The sequence below is a fragment of the Rattus rattus genome, chromosome 6 (genome assembly GCF_011064425.1).
Source record: "Rattus rattus isolate New Zealand chromosome 6, Rrattus_CSIRO_v1, whole genome shotgun sequence".
Taxonomy (NCBI): domain Eukaryota; kingdom Metazoa; phylum Chordata; class Mammalia; order Rodentia; family Muridae; genus Rattus; species Rattus rattus.
In genome coordinates, this window is record NC_046159.1 from 30179486 (window position 1) to 30203327 (window position 23842).

The 23842-nt window shown below is 41.9% G+C and overlaps 2 protein-coding genes and 1 pseudogene across 3 annotated transcripts; all 3 read right to left on the minus strand.

The window, feature by feature from the left end:
• Nucleotides 1-440: 440 nt before the first annotated feature.
• LOC116904627 (olfactory receptor 6C74-like) lies at nucleotides 441-1424 on the minus strand. Its single transcript, XM_032907418.1, has one exon. The coding sequence runs from the start codon at nucleotides 1422-1424 to the stop codon at nucleotides 441-443; it is 984 nt and encodes a 327-aa protein (XP_032763309.1).
• Nucleotides 1425-7466: 6042 nt separating this feature from the next.
• On the minus strand, nucleotides 7467-9789 carry LOC116903363 (annotated as a pseudogene). Its single transcript, XR_004388274.1, has 2 exons — nucleotides 8009-9789; nucleotides 7467-7685 (listed from the first exon to the last, which is right to left on the minus strand). The product of XR_004388274.1 is annotated as an adenosylhomocysteinase-like (transcript).
• Nucleotides 9790-19650: 9861 nt separating this feature from the next.
• LOC116904256 (olfactory receptor 6C76-like) lies at nucleotides 19651-23579 on the minus strand. The gene is made up of 3 exons (XM_032907210.1): nucleotides 23502-23579; nucleotides 21309-21444; nucleotides 19651-20324 (listed from the first exon to the last, which is right to left on the minus strand). Exons 1-3 carry the CDS (start codon nucleotides 23577-23579, stop codon nucleotides 19651-19653), a joined length of 888 nt encoding a protein of 295 aa, XP_032763101.1.
• Nucleotides 23580-23842: the final 263 nt, after the last annotated feature.

The window sequence follows — 23842 nt, forward strand, 5'->3', positions numbered from 1 at the left end:
GAGGTGGGAGGACCCTTTGTAATGTACCACAGATCTGGGAGGCAAGAGACTCCAGGATGAAGTGCTCTACACTGGAGCGGGTGAACTTGTAGACCCCCACCTCCAGTGGAAATTACGCATTTCCACTACTACCCTGGAATCTTGCTTTGTTCCTCCACCACAATAAGAGGATACATGAAATCAAACCCAAAACACACATCAAATCAATGCACGGATAATTTGAGACACTTTGTTGAAACTGTACCATATAGGAGACTTTGGTCTTTACTGCCACCAAAGCAGATATAGAATGATTTTTTTCATCATAAGATTATTAATGCCATCAGATGGAATTACCAGATGTGTCAGCCATTGTTGCAATAACTAACAAGCAGAATTTGATGAGATAAAATATCTGATGACTTATATAGGACATATAAAGAAAAGGGTGTTAGATGAAATCAAAGGAAAAGAGCCTTCCTCCTCTGATATCTGTGTAATTGAACTCTGGACAGAGCATCCCTCAGAGCCTGGTGGACTTGTTTGTTGCGCAGGGTGTAGATGACAGGGTTCAGAAGGGGTGTCAGTACAGTATTCACAAGAGCAGCCTCTCTGTTGGTGTCCACTCTGCTTCTCTGCTTTGGCTTCAGGTATATAAATACACAGCTGCCATACATTAGAGAGAGGACAATGAGATGAGAGGAACAGGTGGAAAAAGCTCTCTGTCGATCCCTGGCTGAAGGGAGACGCACTATGGTGACTACTATATTGCTGTATGCAAAGATAGCTATAAGAAAGGAAGCAAAAAGCACAATTATAGCAAGGGTAAAAAACAGCATCTCAATAGACCTGGTTCCTGAACAGGAGAGATTTGCCAGTGGTCCAAAATCACAGAAAAAGTGAGGAATAACATTGGGGCCACAGTAAAATGACTGGGAAAGCATCACAACTGGACTGGCCATGAAGAGGAACCCCAAAACTAAAGAGACGGTAACGAGAAGGAAGCACATCCTTGGGCTCATGATGGTTGGATAATGTAGAGGTTTGCAGATGGCCAGAAAGCGGTCCAGGGATAACACAGCCATAAGGAAAAAAACTGTTGCCCCAAGGACAAGATAGACAAAGGCCTGTGAGAAGCAGGCCCCAAAGGAAATTTTTTGCCTCCCTGACAGAAGGATGGTGAGGAGCTGGGGGATAGCAGTAGTTATAAAACAACACTCCACAAAGGAGAACGTGCTGAGGAAGAAGTACATGGGCGTCTGCAGTCGGTGGTCCACACAGGTGATGGTAATTATGAGCATGTTGCCCATGAGGGAGGCCAAGTAGGCCAGCAAGTGCAGTAGGAAGAAGAGGATCCTCAGGTGCTCGGCCACAGGGAACCCCTCAAGGATGAACTCCTGGACCAAAGTCCCATTCCTTGTTTCCTCTGCCATCAGCCATTCCATTTCTTCAGTCTGTCACTGAGGGACTTTGCAGAACAAGGACTGAAGGTGGAGAACTGTGTGTTCCTAAAACTGTAAATGACATTTGGTAAACAGGGAGTCCAATGTGTCATTTTGCCCATTTTGAAGGAAAAATACTGAATATTACTATGACTGCCTTTATATTACCTGTACCCTAAGATGCTGTCTATAGAAGAAATGCTTGTGCCACGCACCTGCATTATTGATAAAGTCACTCACCAGTGTTGACCACTTTCCCATGTGGTTGGGTGCTTACTGAAAGCAAGGTTATACACTTTTATCTATGCAGTCATGTGACATGTTTCTAGTAAAATCATATTCATGTCACACAGGTCCAGATAAATATTGCAAAGTGAAATTTACAACTTTCAAATCAGCCTGATTCTGGGAGTGTAGATTCTGGGAGTGCACCTATATAACAAGTGTGATATTATGGTTTTAATTCCCACTGACACAAAATGGAAGGAAACAAAACAAGCCAGACAAACCAACATTTCAGTCACAGGAACAAGAGAGATGGCTCAGCAGTTATGGGCATTAAGTTATTCATGCAGAGGACCTGGGGTCAGTTCCCAGATTGTTCATGACATCTCGTCATCTGGAACTCCAGTTCCATGGCATCTGGATCTCTATTCTGACCTCTGAGAACACCAGACATGCATGTTATATGCATGCACACAGGTAACCAAAATATATAGTATGCATAAAATAGGAAATTCTCAAAAGATTTTAAATCAGAAGCCATTCATTACAGAAAATATATTCCTTCATCCTACCTTAGCATTTGTTTTCATGCTTGGTCATACTATTATTGGGGGGAAAATCCTGTAGTTCATAGTCTCTTCTGCAGACCTATGAAGAATACTAGTTTAGAAGACCCACACAGTTACTCTCGCTGGGTGGTTAAAGGCTCAGGTCTAGTTGCTTTCATCTAAAGCCCCAGAAACACAGCGAAAATTCAGACTCCCAGCACCAGGTAAAAAGCCAGGAGTGGTGAATTGCAGCTGTTAGTCCAGCATTGGACAAGACAAAGACAGGCAGGTACCAGGAGCCCACAGGATACACTAGCCAGTCTACTTGAAGCAATGAGCCCCACATTCAGGAAGACACTGTAGCTCACCAAACAGTGATGACTGGGGGTATCCAAAATCAACCTCTGGCTACTACAGGAACATCTGCAGTTAAATACTCTTTCCCTGTAAATGGATAGAGTCCTTGTATGTGAGACTTTGTCATTCTGGTTCACGAGCATCGATCTCCTGTCTAAGACTTAGCTATCTGAGTTAAAACAACCAAATGCTCTCAACCTTGTTATCAGACCTGTAGGGAAACCAGGTTGAAGAAAAACATAACTGGCATTTACAGCAAACAAATGGCAAGATGCTCTGTTCACACTGAGGCCACATCCTTGTCACCAGAAGCTCACAGCACCCAGAACTCTGCACTCTGCTTTTTTCATTCAAAAGAAAAAAGTCAACACATTGGCCTGAGAGCTGAAGTGTAAGTAAATGAACACCTATGTTCTAATACTCATAATTTCTCCAGAAGTAAACCCAACATCTGCCAGATATTCTTCTCCAATCAGCTAACAGCCTAAGAACTGCATTAAACCAAGCACATCTCAGTGCAAATCTTGAGTGCTAACTATGGAAAAACCACTACACACATTTCCTCATTGTTCTCTGAGAATTGGCAAGTGGATTCATCTGGAATTCCAAAAAAGTATTCCTGAGTCTCCAGGTACCCACACCCTATCCTGAGAGCTTTCTTATGCCAGCATCAAAAAGAAACCCTACTGCTAGAAACATAATACAGTCAGGGTAGAAGGCAGGACACTCCTCACTCAATACACCATACATAGACTCGATCTACATTGATAATAGTTCTTTAAAATGCTTTCCAAGGCACTGAATTTCTCACTTCTGCTACCATCGAAACCAGAGCATGCATGCTCCCAGACTGAGAAGAATACTTACAACACAAGGAGCAGAAATGAAAGGGACATGAATCTGTTCCAGCATATGTTTAGTTAGTGGACTGTCTCTTGACACTAATCAGGGACTACCAGGTCCAGTGGGCAGCACCAAGAGACACTAAGATTCATTAGTGAGTGGAACAAAGCCCTCACACACCTGACACTCTGGGATCCCTCATGATTGGTAACTTAACAGTGTTGTGAATGAAATAGCACTTGATTAATGACAATAATAGTAACCTTGCATAAACTATTATTATATCTGATAACACAAATTGATTAGGAAGTAAAATGGTTGCCCTTTCATTTTGGGGGGGAATGACATTTTTCTTTCCTTCTTTTAATGATAAGTACAATTTTTTTTAATTTCTTTATTTTTACATGCCATATTTTATTCCCCTCCCACTCCATCCACCTTCCCCCCAACTGTTCCACATCCCATACCTCTCCCATCCCAGAGCACCTCCTCCTGTGTCTCCACAAGGCTGTCCCCACCCCACCCATCCCAGCAAACCTCTAAACTTCCTGAGTCCTCTAGGGACTTAGATGCATCTTCTTGAGAATTAGATGCATCTTCTCTGACTGAACCCTGACCTGGGAGTCCTAGGCTACCTTTGTGTTGGAGGCCTCATCTCAGCTGGTGTGTGCTGACTGGTTGGTGATCCAGTATCTGAGAGATATGGGGGATCCAGGTTAATTGAGACTACTGGTCCCCCTTCAGGGTTGCCCTGCTCCTCAGCTTCCTCTAGCTTTTCCCTAATTCAACCAGAGGGGTCAGCAGCTTCTGTTCATTGGTTGGGTGCATGTATCTGCATCTGACTGTTTCACCTGCTTCTTGAGTCTTTTGGAGGGCAGTCATAATAGTTTCTTTTTGTGAGCACCGCATAGCCTCAGTAATAGTGTCAGGGCTTGGGGCCTCCCCTTGAGCTGGATCTCATTTGGGCCTGCTGCTGAACCTTCTTTTTCTCAGGCTCTTCTCCAATTTCTAACACTGCATTTCGTTCAGAGAGGAAGAATTATGGGTCAGAGCTTTGACTGTGAGAGAGCAAACCCATCTCTCACTTGACACCCTCTCTTTCTACTGGAGGTGGGTTGAATAAGTTCCCTCTCCCCACTGTAGGGAATTTCATCTAGGTACCCCCCTTTGAGTCCTGAGAGTCTCTCATTTTGCAGGTCTCTGGTACATTCTAGAGGGTCCTCCCAACCAAATTCCTCTGGAGGTCGCCTATTTCCATTCTTCCTGCTGGACCTCGGGGTTGTAGTCCTTTCCTCTCATCCAATACCAGATGATGTTCCCCTCTACCCCTACCCCATCCCCTTTCCCTCCCCTGTCCCTCCCTCCATCCACCCTTGTGGTTGCTTTCTTCTCCCTCCCAAGTGAAACTGAGGCGTCCTCACTTGGGCCCTTCAGCTTGTTGAACTTTTTGAGTTTTGTGGACTGTATCTTGGGTATTCTGTACTTTTTTTGGCTAATATCCACTTATTAGTGAAAACATACCAGGCTTGTCCTTTTGGGTCTGAGTTACCTCACTCAGGATGATATTTTCTAGTTTTATCCATTGGCCTGCAAAACTTGGAATGTTCTCATTCTTAATAGCAGAATAGCATTCCATTGTGCAAATGAAACACATTTTCTGTATCCATTCTTCTGACTGTGTTGGGATTTTGAAGGGGATTGTATTGAATCTGTAGATTGCCTTTGGTAGGATAACTATTTTTATTATGTTAATTCTGCTAATCCATGAGCATGTGAGTTCTGTCAAGTATATCATACAGATATTTCACTTGTTTGGTTAATTACCCCAGGATAGTTTATATTATCTGTGGCTATTGTGAAAGGAATTGTCTCCCTAATTTCTTTCTCATCCTGTTAATCATTTGTATGAAGGAAGGCTACTGATTTATTTGAGTTAATTTTATATCTGGCGACTTTCCTGTTTATCAGCTGAAGAAATTGGAAGAATTTTTCTTCTGGAAGAATTTTTGATGTCGCTTATGTATATAATCATGTCATCTGAAAATAGTAATACCTTTATTTCTTCTTTGCCAATTTGTATCCCTTGATCTCTTTTTGTTGTCTTATTGTTCTAGCTAGCACTTTGAGTACTATATTGAATAGATATGGGGAGAGTGGGCATCTTTGTCCCCAATTTTAGTGGGATTGCTTCATGTATTTCTCCATTTAATTTAATATTGGCTGTTGGTTTGCACTAAATTGCTTCTATTATGTTTAGGTATGGGCCTTGAATTCCTGATCTCTCCAATACTTTTAACATGAAGGGGTATTGTATTTTGTCAAATGTTTTTTCTGCATCTAAAAATATGATCATGTGATTTTTTTTTCATTTGAGTTTGGTTATATGGTAGATTACATTAACAGATTTTTGTATATTGATCCAACCTTGCATCCCTTGGATGAAGCCTACTTGATTTTGAGAATGATTGTCTTCATGTGTTCTTGGATTCAGTTTATAAGAATTTAATTGAGTATTCTTGTATCAAAATTCATAAACGAGATTGGTCTGAAGTTCTCTTTTTTTGGTAGTGCCCTTGTGTGATTTAGGTATCAGAGTAATTGTGGCCTGACTAGAATGAATTAGGTAGTGTTCCTTCTGTTTCTGTTATATGAAATAGTTTGAGGAATATTGGTATCAAGTCTTCTTTGAAGGTCTGGTAGAATTCTGAACTAAATCCATCTGGCCCTGGGGTTTTCTATGGTTGGGAGGTTTTTAATGACTTCTTTTCTTTCTTTCATTTCTTCTTTTATTTCTTTTATTGTCCTGTTTAGAAAGTTTACCTGCTCTTGATTTAACTTTGGTATATGGTATCTGTCTAGAAAACTATCCATTTCATCTAGATTTTCCAGTTTTGTTGAGTATAGGCTATTGTAGTAGGATCTGATGATATTTTTTGAATTTCCTCTGTTTCTGTGGTTATGTCTCCCTTCTCATTTCTGATTTTGTTAATTTGGACACACCTCTGTGTCCTTTCGTTAGTCTGGGTAGGGGTTTATCTATCTTGTTGATTCTTTCAAAAAAAAAAACCCAGCTTTTGTTTTTGTGGATTCTTTGTTGTTCTCTTTATTTCAGCCTTTAGTTTGACTATTTTCTGCTGTCTACTCCTATTGGGTGAGTTTGCCTATTTTAGTTCTACAACTCAAGTGTGCTGTTAAGTTGCTAATGTAAGATCTTTCCAATTTTTTCACCAGTGCATTTAGTGATACGAATTTTCCTCTTAGCACTCTTGCATTAAGTCCCATAATTTGGGTATGATGTGTCAATATTTTCATTAAATTCCAGGAGGTCTTTAATTTCTTTCTTTGTTTCATCCCTGACCAAATTACCATTGAGTAGAGAGTTGTTCAGTTTCCATATGTATGTGGTTTTCTGTTGCTTTTTCTGTTATTGAAGAATAGCTTTAAGGCATGGCTGTCTGATAGAATGCATGGGATTATTTCCATCTTCTTTAATTGTTTCATGGTTGTTTTGTGACCAATTATATGGTCAATTCTGGAGAAGGTACCATGAGGTGCTGAAAAGAAGGTATATTCTTTTGTTTTAGGGTGAAGTGTTCTGTAGATATCTGTTAAATCCATTTGGTCCACAACATCTATCAGTTTCACTGAGTCTCTGTTTAGTTTCTGTTTAATGACCTGTCCATTGGTGAGAGTATGGTGTTGAAGTCTCCCATTATTATTAGGAAGAATTCAATGTGTGTTTTCAGCTTTAGTAGTTTCTTTTATGAATGTAGATGCCCTTGCATTTGGAGTATAGATGTTCAGAACTGAGCCTTTCTTTGGTGAATTTTCCCTTTGATGAATATAAAGTGTCCTTCCTTGTCATTCTTGATAATATTTGGTTGAAAGTCTATTTTATTGGATATTAGGATAGTGACTCCAGCTAGTTTCTTGGGACCATGTACTTGGAAGACCTTTCTCCATCCTTTACAGTGAGATGGTGTCTGTCTTTGTTATTGAGGTATGTTTGTTGTATGCTGCAAACTGCTGGATCTTTAACCAATCTGTTAGCTTATGTCTTTTTTTTTTTTTGAGGCACTAGAAACTGTATTTTATCCACCTTCCTGTGTTAACATTCTAAACAGTATATAAACATAGAACAAATTAATCTGTTTGTGACCCAGGCTTGTGATAGGAACCATCAATTATACTGTAGTGACAGGCCTTTCCCTATTTGTTTTTCCAGCCCCTTTCAGTCTCTGTCACTTGTCCTTTCTTGGTTAATCTGTCCCAACCCTTGTGAAATAGGGACCTGTCGCGCGCCCAATGTCTCGCCAGCAAGAACGACGCACGGCAACAGGATTCTTCTGCGAACAAGCCTTTATTGTACAGCTCTCTTGAACAGGGACCCCAAGGGAGGAAAAGGCACTGCTTATATATGCTTAGGAGACTCGTGTTGCTACCCGATTGGTGCAAGCCCCAATGCCCAATTTGCATGCCCCGAGAGCAGGCTGTGACGTGCTTGGCTCATGCGCACTGCGTCCTTCGGGGTGGACAACAGCTGTGCCGTGTTGACTCACTCACAGGAAATCGGCGCCATCTTTGGGCGCGGTACGGGCGGCTACCAACAGGGACCAAAAGTACCAACTCAGTATTAGGAGGTTTAAGAGACGGCCCAACAGTAAAAAGGCCAAGCTCTCAGGAGTCTTCAAACTCCAGTGGTTCCTTCCCCCATGGTAGAGCTCCTTCTCAGGTCCTGGGCCGAGAAACCATTGGTCTGTAAACCAAGCACACAGATCTAAAGATCAAGCGAGAGTTTGAATAGTAAGGTGCATGGGCTTGTGACCACCAGCAACATCCAGCCTCAGGACTTCCAAGAGCTCAGATCCACTGTGGATGCCTCCCAGGTACCTCTCTGTTCCCTCTGCCACACAGGGAACAGTATGAGGGGTAACAGCAGAAGCCAAAGACAGAAAGACCAGTCACAGTGGGGATGAGGGCCGGGGGAGGGGACAGAACACTGGAGAAGCAACTGCAAAGTTGGTGACATTTGCTCTTGGGAATGAGAGGTAGGGCCTGGAACAAGGATGGCAGCTGGAAGGTGAAGGGCAGTTCCAGCTCTCAGTAGCGGTAGTGATCAGGCTTGAAGGGGCCATTAATGGGCATGCCCAGGTCCTGAGCCTGCTTCTCAGTCAGTTTGGTCAGCTTCACGTTCAGCTTGCCCAGGTGGGCTTCGGCCACTGCCTCATCCAGCTTCTTAGGCAGGAAGTGAACCCCCACGGGGTATTTGTCTGGGTGGGTCCACAGCTCAATCTGTGCCATCACCTGGTTTGTGAAGGAGTTGCTCATCACGAAGCTGGGGTGGCCCATGGCACAACCCAGGTTGACCAGACGGCCTTCAGCCAGCAAGATGATGCGGTGCCCATTCTTTAGCAAGTAGCAGTCCACCTGGGGCTTGATGTTCACCTTCTCCATGGCGTTCTCATTGAGCCACTTCACATCAATCTCCACGTCGAAGTGTCCAATGTTACAGACAATGGCATCATCCTTCATCTGTTCAAAGTGCCGGCCAAGGATGATATCAGCCCGTGGTGGTCACAAAGATGTTGCCCTCCTTACAGGCCTCGTCCATGGTGGTTACCTCGTAGCCCTCCATGGCAGCTTGCAGTGCATTGATGGGGTCAATCTCGGTGATGATGACTCGGGCCCCGAAACCCCGCAGAGCCTGGGCACAACCCTTGCCCACATCACCATAGCCTGCTACCACTGCCACCTTGCCCGCAATAATCACATCTGTGGCCCGTTTGATGCCATCTATGAGGAACTCCCGGCAGCCATAGAGGTTGTCAAACTTGCTCTTGGTGACAGAATCGTTGACGTTGATGGCAGGCACCTTCAGTATCCCATTGGCCATCATCTTGTAGAGGTTGTGGATGCCAGTCGTGGTCTCCTCAGAGATACCTCGGATGCCTGACAGAAGCTGTGGGTGTTTGATGTGGATGAGGTTAGTAAGGTCACCGCCATCATCCAGAATCATGTTGAGGGGTCCGTCCTTGAAGTGCAACGTCTGCTCAATGCACCACAGGTACTCTTCATCCGTCTCTCCCTTCCAGGCAAACACTGGAATGCCATCCTTGGCAATGGCAGCCGCTGCATGATCCTGAGTGGAGAAGATGTTGCAGCTGGACCACTGCACCTCAGCACCCAGGGCCTCGAGAGTCTCAATGAGGACAGCAGTCTCCACAGTCATGTGCAGGCAGCCAGCAATGCGAGCGCCCTTCAGTGGCTTGGAGGCTGAGTACATCTCCCGCATGCGCATCAAACCTGGCATCTCGTTCTCAGCTATGTCCAGGGCCTTCCGTCCCCAGGCAGCCAGTCCCATGTCCGCGACTCTGTAGGGCAGTTTATCAGCCATGCTGGCGGCACTTCCGCTAAGAGTGATGAACTCTGTGAAGGGGGCCGGGCGGCGCGGGGCAGGCAGCTTATGTCTTTTTATAGGTGATTGGAGTCATTAATATTAAGAGATATTAAACACATATGACTGTTGTTTTTGTTATATTTATTTTTGTAGTAGCTTTATGTGCTTGTGATTTTCTCCTTTTGGCTTTGTGAGATGCTTAATTTCTTGTCTTCGCTATAGGTATTCTCCTTGTATTAGAGTTTCCCATCTAGGATTCTCTGGAGGACTGGATTTGTAGATAGATATTCTTTGAATTTGGTTTTGTCCTGGACTATTTTGGATCCTCCATCTATGTTGATGGAGAGTTTTGCTGGGTATATTAGCCTCGGCTGACACTTGTATTCTCTTAGAGTTTGCATGACCTCTGACCAGGCTCTTCTGGCTTTCATAGTCTCTGTTGAGAAGTCTGGTGTAATTCTGATAGATCTGCCTTTGTATGTTACTTGGTCCTTTTCCCTTGCAGCTTTTAATATTCTGTCTTTGTTCTGCGTGTTTAGTGTTTTGACTATTATGCGATGAGAGGATTTTCTGTTTTGGTCCCATTTGCTTGGTTTTCTGTAGGCTTCTTGTACCTTTGTGGCCATCTATGTCTTTAGGTTGGGGAAGTTTTCTATGATTTTGTTGAAGACATTTTAAGGTCTTTTGAGCTAGGAATCTTCGTTCTCCTCTATTCCAATTATTCTGAAATTTGGCTTTTCATTGTGTCCTGAATTTTCTGGATGTTTTGGTTAGGAGTGGTTCATGTTTTGAATTTTCTTTGACCATTGTGTCAATCTCTTCTACTGTATCTTCTACACATGCAATTCTCTATTCAATCTCTTGTGTTCTGTTGGTGATACTTACATCTGTAATTCCTGTCCTCTTTCCCAGGTTATCCATTTCCTGGTTTGCCTCCATTTGTGTTTTCTTCAATGTTTCTACTTCCACTGTTAGGTCTTGTACTGCTTTATGCAATTATTTCACCTGTTTGATTCTGTTTTTCTGTATTACTTTTAGAGGTTTATTTGTTTCCTCTTTAAGGGCTTCACCCTGTTTACCTGTGTTTTCCTATATGTCTTCAGTGAGTCATTAAAAAATTCTATTATCTTTATGAGATAGAAGGTTAGATCAGCTTCCTTATTTTCAATTGTGTTGGTGTTCTCTGTGGTGGGAGAAGTGGGTTCTGATGATACCCATGTATATTGACTTCTTTTGCTTATGGTCTTGTGCTTCTCTCTTGCCATCTGATTATCCTTAGTGTTTGCTGTTCTGGATGACTCTGTTTAGAGTCTTCCTCTTTTTTCCCTTTTACATCATGTCTCCTGACTGTAGCAGACCTCCTGTGGGGCCTTCCAACTGGAGGGTCTTCAGAGGGGCAGAGAGGCTGCTGATTTGTTGCCCTGGCTGCAGTAGATCTCCTGAGAGGCCTTCAGACTGTTGGGTCTTCAGAGGAGCAACCACACTGTTGTCCTGTGTGAAGGTGGTTTTTTTGTTTTGGTGGTGGTGGCGGGATTAATGGACTGTGGTTTCTATTTTTTTTTCTTTTTTTTCGGAGCAGGGCCTTGCACTTGCTAGGCAAGCGCTCTACCATTGAGCTAAATCCCCAACCCTAGGACTGTGGTTTCTATTTCGTTGTGTGCAGCCACACCCCAGGGAGTCTTTGAGTCTTGTGGGTCAGTTGCCCTGCATGTCACACAGCCCCTGAGAGATCTACAGTCTGTGGTGTGAATTGCCCAGTTGCCATGTATACAGAGGAACTCCTGGGATGCCTTCAAGCTGGTTTTCTGGGTGCAGCAGACTCCCTGGGATGCATCAGGATGTGGTTTCAAATGTTTTGAGGGTAGTGGTTCTTCTGGTATGCTTCAGGATATGACGTCAAATGTTCTGAGTGCAACAGATCCTCTGGTAAGCCTCAAGATACAGCTTCCTCCAGGAAGCAGCCTAGCTAGCAGTCTGTCCCAGCAGAAAGTACCAGTGGGGAGGTGATTGGTATTCGGCGGTGGGGGATTGGGAGGATGGTATGTCCCCAAGTCCACTGGCCCCCAGCAGCTACTGTGGGAGTCTGGGAGAGGGTGAGTGCAGTGGAACTTCTGGTATGTCTCAGGATACAGCCTCTTCCAGGGAACAGACTATCTGGGTAGCAGTCTGTCCCAACAGAAAAGACCAGCAAAAGGGCAATATGTACACATTTTATTATTATATTGGAACTCTAAATAGTTCCTAAGACCAAGTAGTTTTTATATTGGATATTTTATTTATTTACATTTCAAATATTATCTTCTACCCTGGTTTCCCCTCCAGAAACACCCTATCCCATCCTCTGTAACCCTGCTTCTATGAAGGTGCTCCTCCACCGAACACACCCACTCCAGCCTCACCACTCTCGAATCCCCCTACAATGAGGCATCAACCTCCAAAGGACCAAGGGCACCTCCTCCCAATGATGTCAGATAATGCCATCCTCTGCTACATATATATTTGCAGAAATGGACTCACTTTATGCTCTTTGGTTAGTGGTTTAGTATTTGGGAGCTCAGGGTGGTCTGGCTAGTTGACATTGTTCTTCTTATGGGGTTGCAATCCCCTTCAGCTCCTTCAGTCCTTACCCTAGCTCCTTTTTGGGTGGGGGGTGGGCTAGCTGCTCATTCCAATGGTTGGCTGTGAGTACCTACATCTGTATTGGCCATGTGCTGATAGAACTTCTCAGGAAATAGTCATACCAAGCTCCTGTTAGCAAGAGCTTCTTGTCATCAACAATAGTGATGGGTTTGTTGTCTGCAGACAGGATGATCCCTAGGTGGGCATTCTTTAGATGACCTTTCCTTCAGTCTCTGTTCCATTTTTTGTCCCTGTCTTTCCTTTGGACAGGAACATTTCTGGGTTAAATATTTTGAATGGGTGGGTGACTACATCCCTCTATTGGGGGACTGTGCTATCTACTGGAGCTGCTCTCTACAGGTTCTATCTCCCCTTTGTTGGATACTTCAGCTAATGTCATCCCCACTGAGTGCTGGGAGACTCTTACTACCTTAGAATATGGGACTTTCTATTAGATACCTCCAGTTCCAATACCCCACTGCTACATATTACTATTCAATTTCCAGACCCTCTGTACTTCTCTCCTGTCCTGTCCAACACCTGATCCTGCCACTCCCCTGTTCAGTCCGCCCTTCTGTCTCTCTTCCAGGTCCCTTCCCCACCCCACCTCCTGTGATTATTTTGTTCTCTGTTCTATGTAGTATTGAAGCATCCACAATTTCATCTTCCTTCTTCTTAAACTCCATAGAATTTGTAAATTACATCATGGGTATTCTCAGCTTTCAGGCTTATATCCACTTACCAGTGAGTACATACCATGTGTATTCTTCTGTCTCTGTGTGACCTCACTCAGGGTTATATTTGCTAGTTCTATCTATTTGTCTGCACATTTCATGAAGACATTGTTTTTTTTTTTTTTTTAAAAATAGAAAACACACACACACACACACACACACACACACACACACACACACACACACACACACAGGTTATCGTGTCAAGCCAGGAGAGGAAAAGAGAGAGAGAGAGAGAGAGAGAGAGAGAGAGAGAGAGAGAGAGAGAGAGAGAGAGAGAGGAAGAGTGGAAGGAAGAGTGAGAGTTTTTTTTTTTTATTAACATTTCTTATATACATTTCGAGTGTTATTCCCTTTCCAGGTTTCCGGGCTAACTCCTCCCCCTCCCCTTCTTTATGGGTGTTTCCCTCCCCATCTTTCCCCCATTGCCGCCCTCCCCTCAACAGTCTACGTTCACTGGGGGTTCAGTCTTAGCGGGACCCAGGGCTTCCCCTTCCACTGGTGTTCTTACTAGGATATTCATTGCTACCTATGAGGTCAGAGTCCAGGGTCAGTCCATGTATAGTCTTTAGGTAGTGGCTTAGTCCCTGGAAGCTCTGGTTGCTTGGCATTGTTGTACATATGGGGTCTCGAGCCCCTTCAAGCTCTTCCAGTTCTTTCTCTGATTCCTTCAACGGGGGTCCTATTCTCAATTCAGTGGTTTGCTGCTGGCATTAGCCTCTGTATTTGCTGTATTCTGGCTGTGTCTCTCAGGAGCGATCTACATCCGGCTCCTGTCGGTCTGCACTTCTTTGCTTCATCCATCTTGTCTAATTGGGTGGCTGTATATGTATGGGCCACATGTGAGGCAGGCTCTAAATGGGTGTTCCTTCAGTCTCTGTTTTAATCTTTGCCTCTCTCTTCCCTGCCAAGGGTATTCTTGTTCCCCTTTTAAAGAAGGAGTGAAGCATTCACATTTTGATCATCCGGAAGACATTGTTTTTACTAGAAGAGTAGTACTCTATTGTGTAAATGTACCACATTTTCTGTATTCATTGTTCTGCTGAGGAACATCTGTGTTGTTTCCAGCTTCTGGTTATTATAAATAGCTCAGAAGCTGGAAAGAGCCCAGATGCCCTTCAACAGAGGAATGGATACAAAAAATGTGATACATCTACACACTGGAATACTACTCAGCTATCAAAAATAATGACTTTATGAAATTCATAGGCAAATGGAAGGAACTGGAAAATATCATCCTGAGTGAGGTAACCCAATCACAGAAAAACACACATGGTATGCACTCAATGATAAGTGGATATTAGCCCAAATGCTCGAATTACCCTAGATGCACAGAACACATGAAACTCAAAAAGGATGACCAAAATGTGAATGCTTCACTCCTTCTTTAAAAGGGGAACAAGAATACCCTTGGCAGGGAATAGGGAGGCAAAGTTTAAAAGAAAGGCAGAAGGAACACCCATTCAGAGCCTGCCCCACATGTGGCCCATACATATACAGCCACCAAACTAGATAAAATGGATGAAGCAAAGAAATGCAGGCTGATAGGAACCAGATGTAAATCTCTCCTGAGGGACACAGCCAGATAATGGCAAATACATAGGCGAATGCCAGCAGCAAACCACTGAACTGAGAACAGGATCCCCGGTTGAAGGAATCAAAGAAAGGACTGAAAGAGCTTGAAGGGGCTTGAGACCACATATGAACAACAATGCCAAAACACAGCTTCCAGGGACGAAGCCACCACCCAAAGACTATACATGGACTGACCCTGGGCTCCAACTGCATAGGTAGCAATGAATAGCCTAGTAAGAGCACCAGTGGAAAGGGAAGCCCTTGGTCCTGCCAAGACTGAACCCCCAGTGAATGTGATTGTTGGGGGGAGGGTGGTAATGGGGGGAGGATGGGGGGGATCACCCATATAGAAGGGGAGGAGGAGGGGTTAGGGGGATGTTGGCCTAGAAACCAGGAAAGGGATTAACAATTGAAATGTAAATAAGAAATATCCAAGTTAATAAAGATGGAGGAAAAAATAAATAAGGCTGCTATAAACATGTCAATATTATATGTTGGAGCATCTTTTGGATATATGCCCAGTAGTGTTATAGCTGAGTCTTCAGGTAAAACTATTTCCAATTTTCTAAGGAACTAACACGTTGATTTGCAATGTGGTTTTACCAGCCTGCTTTCCCACCAGCTATAGAGCAGTGTTCTTCTTTCTCCACATCCTCTCCAGCATCTGATGTCACCTGAATTTTTGACCTTAGCCATTCTGATTGGTGAGAGGTAAAATCTCAGCATCATTTTGATGTGCATTTCCCTAATGACTAAGGATGTAGAACATTTCTTTAATTGCTTCTCAGCCATTTAAGATTCCCCAGTTGAGAATGCTTTGTTGAGCTCTGTACCCCATTTTTAATAGAGCTATTTGGTTCTTTGGAGTCTAACTTCTTGAATTCTTTGTATATTTTGGATATTTGCCCTCAATCAGGTGTAGTGTTGGTAAAGATATTTTCCCAATCCGTGGGTAGCTATTTTGTCCTGTTGACAGGGTCCTTTGCCTTACAAAAGTCTGTCAATTTTACCAGGTCCCATTTGTCAATTCTTGATCTTAGAGCATAAGCCATTGGTGTTCTGTTCAGGAAATTTTTCCTTGTGCCGCTGTGTTCTAGGCTCTTCCCCACTTTCTCTTCTATTAGATTCAGTGTTTCTGGTTGTATGTGGAGCTCCTTGGTCCAGTTGGACCTGAGCTTTGTACAAGGAGATAAGAATAGTTCAATTTGCACTCTTCTACATGCAAACCACCAAGTGAACCACCACCATTTGTTGAAAATGCTGTCTTTTTTTCCCTGGATGATATTGGTCTCTTTGTCAAAGATTAGGTGAACATAGGTGTGTGGGTTTATTACTGGATCTTCAATTCTATTGCATTGCATTGTTCTGTAGTACATCCTGAAGTCAAGGATGAAGTTTCCCATACAAATTCTCTTAATGTTGAGAATAATTTTTGCTGTCCTGTTTTTTTATGCCAGTTGATTTTGAGAAATATTATTTCTATCTCTGTGAAGAATTGAGTTGTATTTATGATGGGGATTGCATTGAATCTGTAGACTACAGGTGGTAAGATGGCCATTTTTACTATGTGGTTAATCCTGCCAACCCATGAGATTGTACGATCTTTCCATATTCTGAAGACTTCTTTGATTTCTTTCTTCAAAGAATTAATGTTCTTCTCCTACAGATATTTTGCTTGCTTGGTTAGAGTCACACCAAGGTATTTTATATTATTTGTGACTATTGTGAAGGATGTCATTTCCCTAATTTCATTCTCAGCCTGTTTATCCTTTGAGTAGAGGAAGGATACTATTTGTTTTAGTTAACTTTATATCCAGCCACATTGCTGAAATTGTTTATCAGCTGTAGGGGTTCTTTGGTGGAAATTTTAGGGTCACTTATGTATACTATCATATCATCTGCAAATAGAGATATCTTGACTTCTTCCTTTCCAATTTGCTTCTCCTTTATCTTCTTTTGTAGTCTAATTTCTAGCTAGAACTTTGAGTACTATATTGAATAGATATGGGGAGAGTAGCCAGACTTGTATTGACCCTGATTTTAGTGGGATTGCTTCAAGTTTCTCTCCATTCAGTTGGGTGTGGACTACTGTTTTGCTGTATATTGCTTTTATTATGTTTAGGTATGGACCTTGAATTCATGATCTTCCCAAAACTTTTAACATGAATTTTGTCAAAGGCTTTTTCAGCATCTAATTAGATGATCATTTTTTTCATTGAGTTTGTTTATATGGTTATTTATATTGAAGTATTTTTATATATTTAACCATCCCTGCACTCCTAGAATGAAGCCTACTTGACCATGGTGAATGATCATTTTGATGTGTTCTTGCATTCAGTTTGCAAGAATCTTATTGAGTATTTTTGCATTGATATTCATAAGAAAGATTGATCTGAAGTCCTCTTTGTTTATTGAGTCTTTGTGTGGTTTAAGTATCAGCATAACTGTGGTTTCATAGAACAAATTGGGTAGCGTTCCAACTTTTTGTATTTTGTGAAATAGTTCTAGAAGTATTGGCCTCCTTCGAAGTTATGATAGAATTCTGTACTAAAATGATCTAACCCTGTGCTTGCTGTTGTTGTTGTTGTTGTTGTTGTTGTTGTTGTTGTTGTTGTTGTTGGGAGAATTCAATGAATGCTTCTATTTCCATGGGAGTTGTGAGAGGGTTTAGATTGTTTATGTGATCCTGATCTAATTTTGATACCAGGTACCTGTCTAGAAAATCATCCATTTCATCTTAATTTTCCAGTTTTGTTGAATAAATACTTTTGTAGTAGGATCTGATAATGTTTTGAATTTCTGCAGTTTTTTTGTTATGTCTCCCTTTTCAATTCTGATTTTCTTATTTGGCTGCTGTCAGTGTGCACTCTGGTTAGTTTGGCTAAGTGCTTATCTATCCTATTCATTTTCTCAAAGAACCAGTTCCAGGTTTTGTTGATTCTTTGTATAGTTCTCTTTGTTTCTTCTTGGTTGATTTCAGCCCTGAGTTTGATTATTTCTGGGCAACTACTGCTCTTGACTATATTTGCTTCTTTATGTTCTAGAGCTTTCAGATGTGTTGTTAAGCTGCTAATGTGTGATCTCTCCAATTTCTTTATGGAGGCACTCAGAGCTATGAGTTTTCCTCTTAGCACCGCTTTCATTGTGTCCTATAAGTTTGGGCATGTTGTACCTTCATTTTCATTAAATTATAAAAAAGTCTTTAATTTCTTTTTTATTTCTTCTGTGACTGAGATATCATTGAGTAGAGACTTATTCAGCTTCCATATGTATAAGGGCCTTTTCTGTTTTTCTTGAAGACCAGCATTATTCTATGATATCTGATGATATGCATGAGATCATTTCAATATTCTAGTATGTGTTGAGGCTTGCGGCCTCTGAAGGGCATTCTTATTCAAACAAACACATCCATAGGTTAGTGAATCTTTCAACCCTCACCAAAGAATATTCTTCTTTCAATAGATGGCAACTAACTCACAGAACCACACTGTGCAGACCACACTGTGGTCATTATGCAGAGATTACAATCTCCATGGTGCTCAGCAGTGGACAGGATACCTATACCTAACCCCTCCCGTTATGGTTCATAGATCATCATGGAAGAAGGTTTAGAAAGATTGTTTAAGTCATAGATAGTGGGTGACTACAAGAAAAATGTATTCTGGACACAACAGGGAAATTGTCCATGTGAACTCACACTGGTTGTGACTTGCACATATTCAAACAAGATAAAATCCCAACAAGGAGAGGAGATGTGAGTAAGAAGTGCCATCCCTACCTGAGGAGAGATTGGCAATCTGTAGCTGCAGGAGGAGGGAGAATCAGGTTAGCTTAAGGATGTGATAGGTCATGGTAGGTCAGCTCTGCTCCATTGCAGGCTCCACATCAAGAGTATTGGGACAGCACAAATAAAATTCAGTGAACTAGAAAAAGAAGGAATTTTACCTTCACACAGTACTATCCAAATAGCACAAACCTAAACATGAAACAAACTCTTTTTACTACTTTTCCTTTGAGCTCTGAAAACTGAATGGGCTCAGCTGGGTGTTTAGGTGGTTTCCACCCAAGGTTTAACAAAAACTTTCTCTTTTGGACCAAGCTGACCTTGAACTCACAGAGATCATAATTCATCAATAAATTTATTTTCCCTTAGTGCTAAGATGGAGGCCTGACCTTCTCCATAAATTCATCTCAAGAAGTATTATTGTTATAGGTAGATTTATTTACACATCTGAGGTAATTTCCCCCAAGTTATTTGAATTTGATCAACATGGGAACCATCATACAACTCTAGAATGCTTAACAATCCATCATTCCTGTGACCTTTTGTTGGTCCTTCAGTTTTAGAATTCAGACTGAATTCAGTCTGGGTAATTGAATGAAAGCAATTTAGAATTTTTATTTCAATGCTTTACATCTTAGTGAAAACTAGAGGTGTGATGATGTCTGTTTATATGCAAATATTCTTTTTGGGAAACAAATGCAGTAAGTGGGGTAAAGAAATTTATTATTGATATCATGACAGTTATTATTCATGGATCATTGACATTTTGTTGTGATGATCACATAAATCTGTCTTCATATAAATTTTAAATTCTCAGTACTCATTAATTTAATTCTCTATACACAACTCTACTCCCATAGTCTCTCTTTTTTCCTCCATAACCACAAGAGTGTACATAAAAATCAGACCAAAATACACAATAAATCAATGCATGGATAATTTGAGACACTTTGCTAAACTGTAACATGTATGCAATATTGCCACCAAAGCAGATATAGAAATATTTTTCATAACAAGGTTATTAATGCCTTCAGAGGAAGTTACTGAATACATCAGCCATTGTTGCAATAACAAACAAGCAGAACTTGATGAGATAATAACTGATGATTTATACAGAACATTTAAATGAAAATGGTGTTAGACTAAGTCAAAGGGAAGGTGTGTTGCTCCTCTGATATCTGTGTAATTGAACCCTGGACAGAGCATCCCTCAGAGCCTGGTGGACCTGCTGGTTGCGCAGGGTGTAGATGACAGGGTTCAGAAGGGGTGTGAATACAGTGTTCACAAGAGCAGCCTCTCTGTTGTTGTCCACTCTGCTTCTCTGCTTTGGTTTCATGTATATGAATATAGAGCTGCCAAACATTAGAGAGAGGACAATGAGATGAGAGGAACAGGTGGAAAAAGCTCTCTGTCGCTCCCTGGCTGAAGGGAGACGCACTATTGTGACTACTATATTGATGTATGCAAAGATAGTTATCAGAAGGGAAGTAAAAAGCACAATGAAAGCAAGGTTAAAAAACAGCATCTCAATAGACCTGGTTTCTGAACAGGAGAGATTTGCCAGTGGTCCAAAATCACAGAAGAAGTGAGGAATAACATTGGGGCCACAGTAAAATGTCTGGAAAAGCATCGCAACTGGACTGGCCATGAAGAGGAACCCCAAAACTAAAGAGACAGTAATGAGAAGGAAGCACATCCTTGGGCTCATGATGGTTAGATAATGTAGAGGTTTGCAGATGGCCAGAAAGCGGTCCAGGGATAACACAGCCATAAGGAAAAAAACTGTTGCACCCAGGAAAAGAACAACAAAACAGATAAGTACTGTGAATGAAAACTTACAAGTTAAGAATCATCCTGAATCTGGGGGTGTTGCTCAGGGGTGGTGTACCAATCTAAGAAGCATGATGCTATGGTTTTAATTTCTACTGACACAAAATGAAAGAAAATAAAACAAGCCAGACAAACCAACATTTCAGTCACAGGAACAAAAAATATGGCTCAGCAGTTATGGGTGTTAGTTACTCATGCAGAGGACCTGGGGTCAGTTCCCAGATTATACATGACATCTCATCATCTGTAACTCCAGTTCAAGAAGATTCACCTATCTGTTTTGACCTCCGAGGGCAACAGGCAAGCAGGTGGAATGCATATACACAGAAAGCAAAATATTCAAAATACAAAATAAAGATGCCTCAGAAGATTTTAAGTCAGAAACCATTCATCTAACAAAATATATTCCTTCATCATACCTTAGCATTTGTTTCTATGTTTGGCCATATTATTATTAGTAAAACAAAACAAAACAAAACCTCCTGTAGTTGTATAGTCCTGTCATGTCCTGAGTTCTAAGAAGTAGATTGGATTAGAAGACCTACACAATTACATCTAGTTGAGTAGTTAAAGGCTCATGTCTGGCTGCTTTCTTATAGAGAATGAAACAGATGATGAAAATTCAGATTCCCAGCACCATGTAAAAAGCCAGGAGTGGTGAAGTGCAGCTGTAAGTCCAGCATTGGACAGGACAGAGAGGCAGGAGCCCACAGGACACACTAGCCAGTCTACTTGAAACAATGAGCCCTACATTCAGGAAGACACTGTAGCTCACCAAACAGTGATGACTGGGGGTATCCAAAATCAACCTCTGGCTACTACAGGAACATCTGCAGTTAAATACTCTTTCCCTGTAAATGGATAAAGTCCTTGTATGTGAGACTTTGTCATTCTGGACCATGAGCATTGATCTCCTGTCTAAGACCTAGATATCTGACTTAGAACAACCAAATGCTCTCAATCTTGTTATCAGACCTGTAGGGAAACCAGGTTGAAGAAAAACATCACTGCCATTTACAGCAAATGGCAAGATGCTCTGTTCACACTGGGGCCACACCCTTGTCACAAGCAGCTCACTGCACCCGGAACTCTGCCCTCTGCTCTTTTCACGCTAAGGAAAAAAGAGTCAACACATCAGTCCTGACAGCTGAAGTGTAAGTAAATCACCACCTCTATTCTAATGCTCATAATTTCTCCAGAGGTAAATTCAACATCTGCCAGATATTCTTCTCCAATCAACTTACAGACTAAGAACTGCATTAAACTAAGCACATCTCAGTGCAAATCTTGAGTGGTAACTATGGAAAAACAACTACACACATTTCCTCATTGTTCTCTGAGAATTGACAAGTGAGTTCATCTGAAATTCCAGAAAACATTTCTGAGTCTCCAGGTCCCCACACCTCATCCTGCTACCTGTCCTATGCCAGATCCAAAAGGAACCTCAGTGCTAGCAATATAATACAGTCAGGGTAGAAAGCAGGAGACTCTTCACTCAATAAACTACATAGATATTTTCTACATTTATACTATTTCTTTAAAATGCTTTCCAAGGCACTGAATTTCTCACTATTGCTACCACCAACACCAAAGCATGCATGTCCCCAGAGTGAGAAGGATACTTACAACACCAGGAGCAGAAATGAAGGGATATGAATTTGTTCCAGCATATGTTTAGTAGTGGACTGTCTCTTGATAGTAATCAGGGACTACCAAGTCCAGTAGGCATCACCAAGAGACACTAAGTATAATTAGTGGCTGGAACAAAGCCCTCACAGACCTGTGTCAGTCTAGGATCCCTTATGATTGGTAATTTAACAGTGTTGTGAATGAAATATCACTTGATTAATGATAATAATAGTAAGCTTATAAAAAGTATTATTATATCTGATAACACATAATGATTAGAAACTATAATTGTTACCCTTCCATTGTGTACAAAAATATAATTTGAGTTTCCAAATGTCTTCATAAAATACTTTAAAATGAATTATATATAAACTCTCAAGTTTCATAAATTTCCAAATTGTATAATATTGGGTTTTTTTGGAGTGAAAGTCATTTTATCATTTACCTTTCAAATTATATCCCATTTCCCTTTTACCTCTCCACAAACCCCCCATCATATACCCCTCTCTCCCGCTTTTGCATCTATGATGGTACACCTTCACCCATTCACCCACTATTCACTACTTCAGCATCCCCCTACACTAGGGCATCAATTCTCCCCAAGAACAAGGGCATCTTCTCCCAATTATGTCAGATAAGGCCATCCTCTGCCACATATGTATCTGGAGTCATGGACCCCTGCATTTCTACTTTTTGGCTGGTGGTTTAATCTTTGGGAGCTCTGGGTAGTCTGGGTAGTTGATATGGTTCTTATGGGTTTGCAATCCCCTTTAGCTCCTTCAGTCCTTACCCTACCTCTTTTATTTGGGTTCTGGCCACTCAGTCCATTGGTTAGCTGTGGGTACCTGCTAGTAGGAACTCTCAGGAAATAGTCACACCAAGCTCCTGTCAGCAAGAGCTTCTTGTCATCAGCAATAGTGTCAGGGTTTGCTGTCTGCAAGTAGGTTGGTCCCTAGGCGGGGATGTCTCTGGATGGCCTTTCCTTCAGTTTCTGTTCCATTTTTGGTTCCTGTCTTTCCTGTGGACAGGAACATCTCTGGGTTAAAATTTTTGAGATGGGTGGGTGACCACATTCTTCCACTGGGGGTGCTGTGCCTATCTACTGGAGCTGGTCTCTACAGGTTCTATCTCCCCTTTGTTGGGTATTTCAACTAATGTCTTCCCCACTGGGTCTGGGAGCCTCTTACTTCCCTGGAATCTGGGACTTTCTAGTTCCCAATACCCCACTGCTACATATTTCTATTCAATTTCCAGACTGTCTCTGTACTTCTCTCCCTTCCAACATCTGATTCTGCCCCTCCCTTTTTCCCTCCCTCTCCTCTCTCTTTCTTCCAGGTCCCTCCCTCCCTCTACCTCCTGTGATTATTTTGTTTCCTGTTCTATGTAGGATTAAAGTATTCATACTTTGGTCTTCCTTCTTCTTAAGCTCCATGCGCTTTGTGGCTTGTATCCTAGGTATTCTGAGATTTGAGGCTCATAGCCACTTATTGATAAGTACATATCATATGCATTATTTTGTGTGGGGGTTATCTGACTCACGATGATATTGGCTAGTACTATCCATTTGCCTGCAAATTTCATGAAGTCATAGATATTTCTAGTAGAGTAGTACTCCATTGTGTAAATGTACATTTTCTGTAGCCATTGTTCTGTTGAGGGACATCTGAGCTGTTTCCAGCTTCTGGCTAATAAAAATAGGCTGCTATGAACATAATGGGGAATGTGTCCTTGTTATATGTTGGAGCATCTTTTGCATATCTGCCCAGTAGTGGTGCAGCTTGGTCTTGTAAAACTATTTCCAGTTTTCTGAGGAACCACGACTTTGATTTGAAAATTGGTTTTTCTAGATTGAAATTCCACCAGCAATGGAGGGTTGTTCC

Coding starts and splice junctions, on each gene's coding strand:
- LOC116904256 (XM_032907210.1), bottom strand. CDS start 23,579: ATGGAGTACTACTCTACTAGAAATATCTATGACTTCATGAAATTTGCA. Junction 21,445..23,501: donor TAGTACTAGCCAATATCATC/GTGAGTCAGATA, acceptor TTTTTTCCTTAG/CGTGAAAAGAGCAGAGGGCA. Junction 20,325..21,308: donor TCAACCTGGTTTCCCTACAG/GTCTGATAACAA, acceptor TTTCATTCACAG/TACTTATCTGTTTTGTTGTT.
- LOC116904627 (XM_032907418.1), bottom strand. CDS start 1,424: ATGGAATGGCTGATGGCAGAGGAAACAAGGAATGGGACTTTGGTCCAG.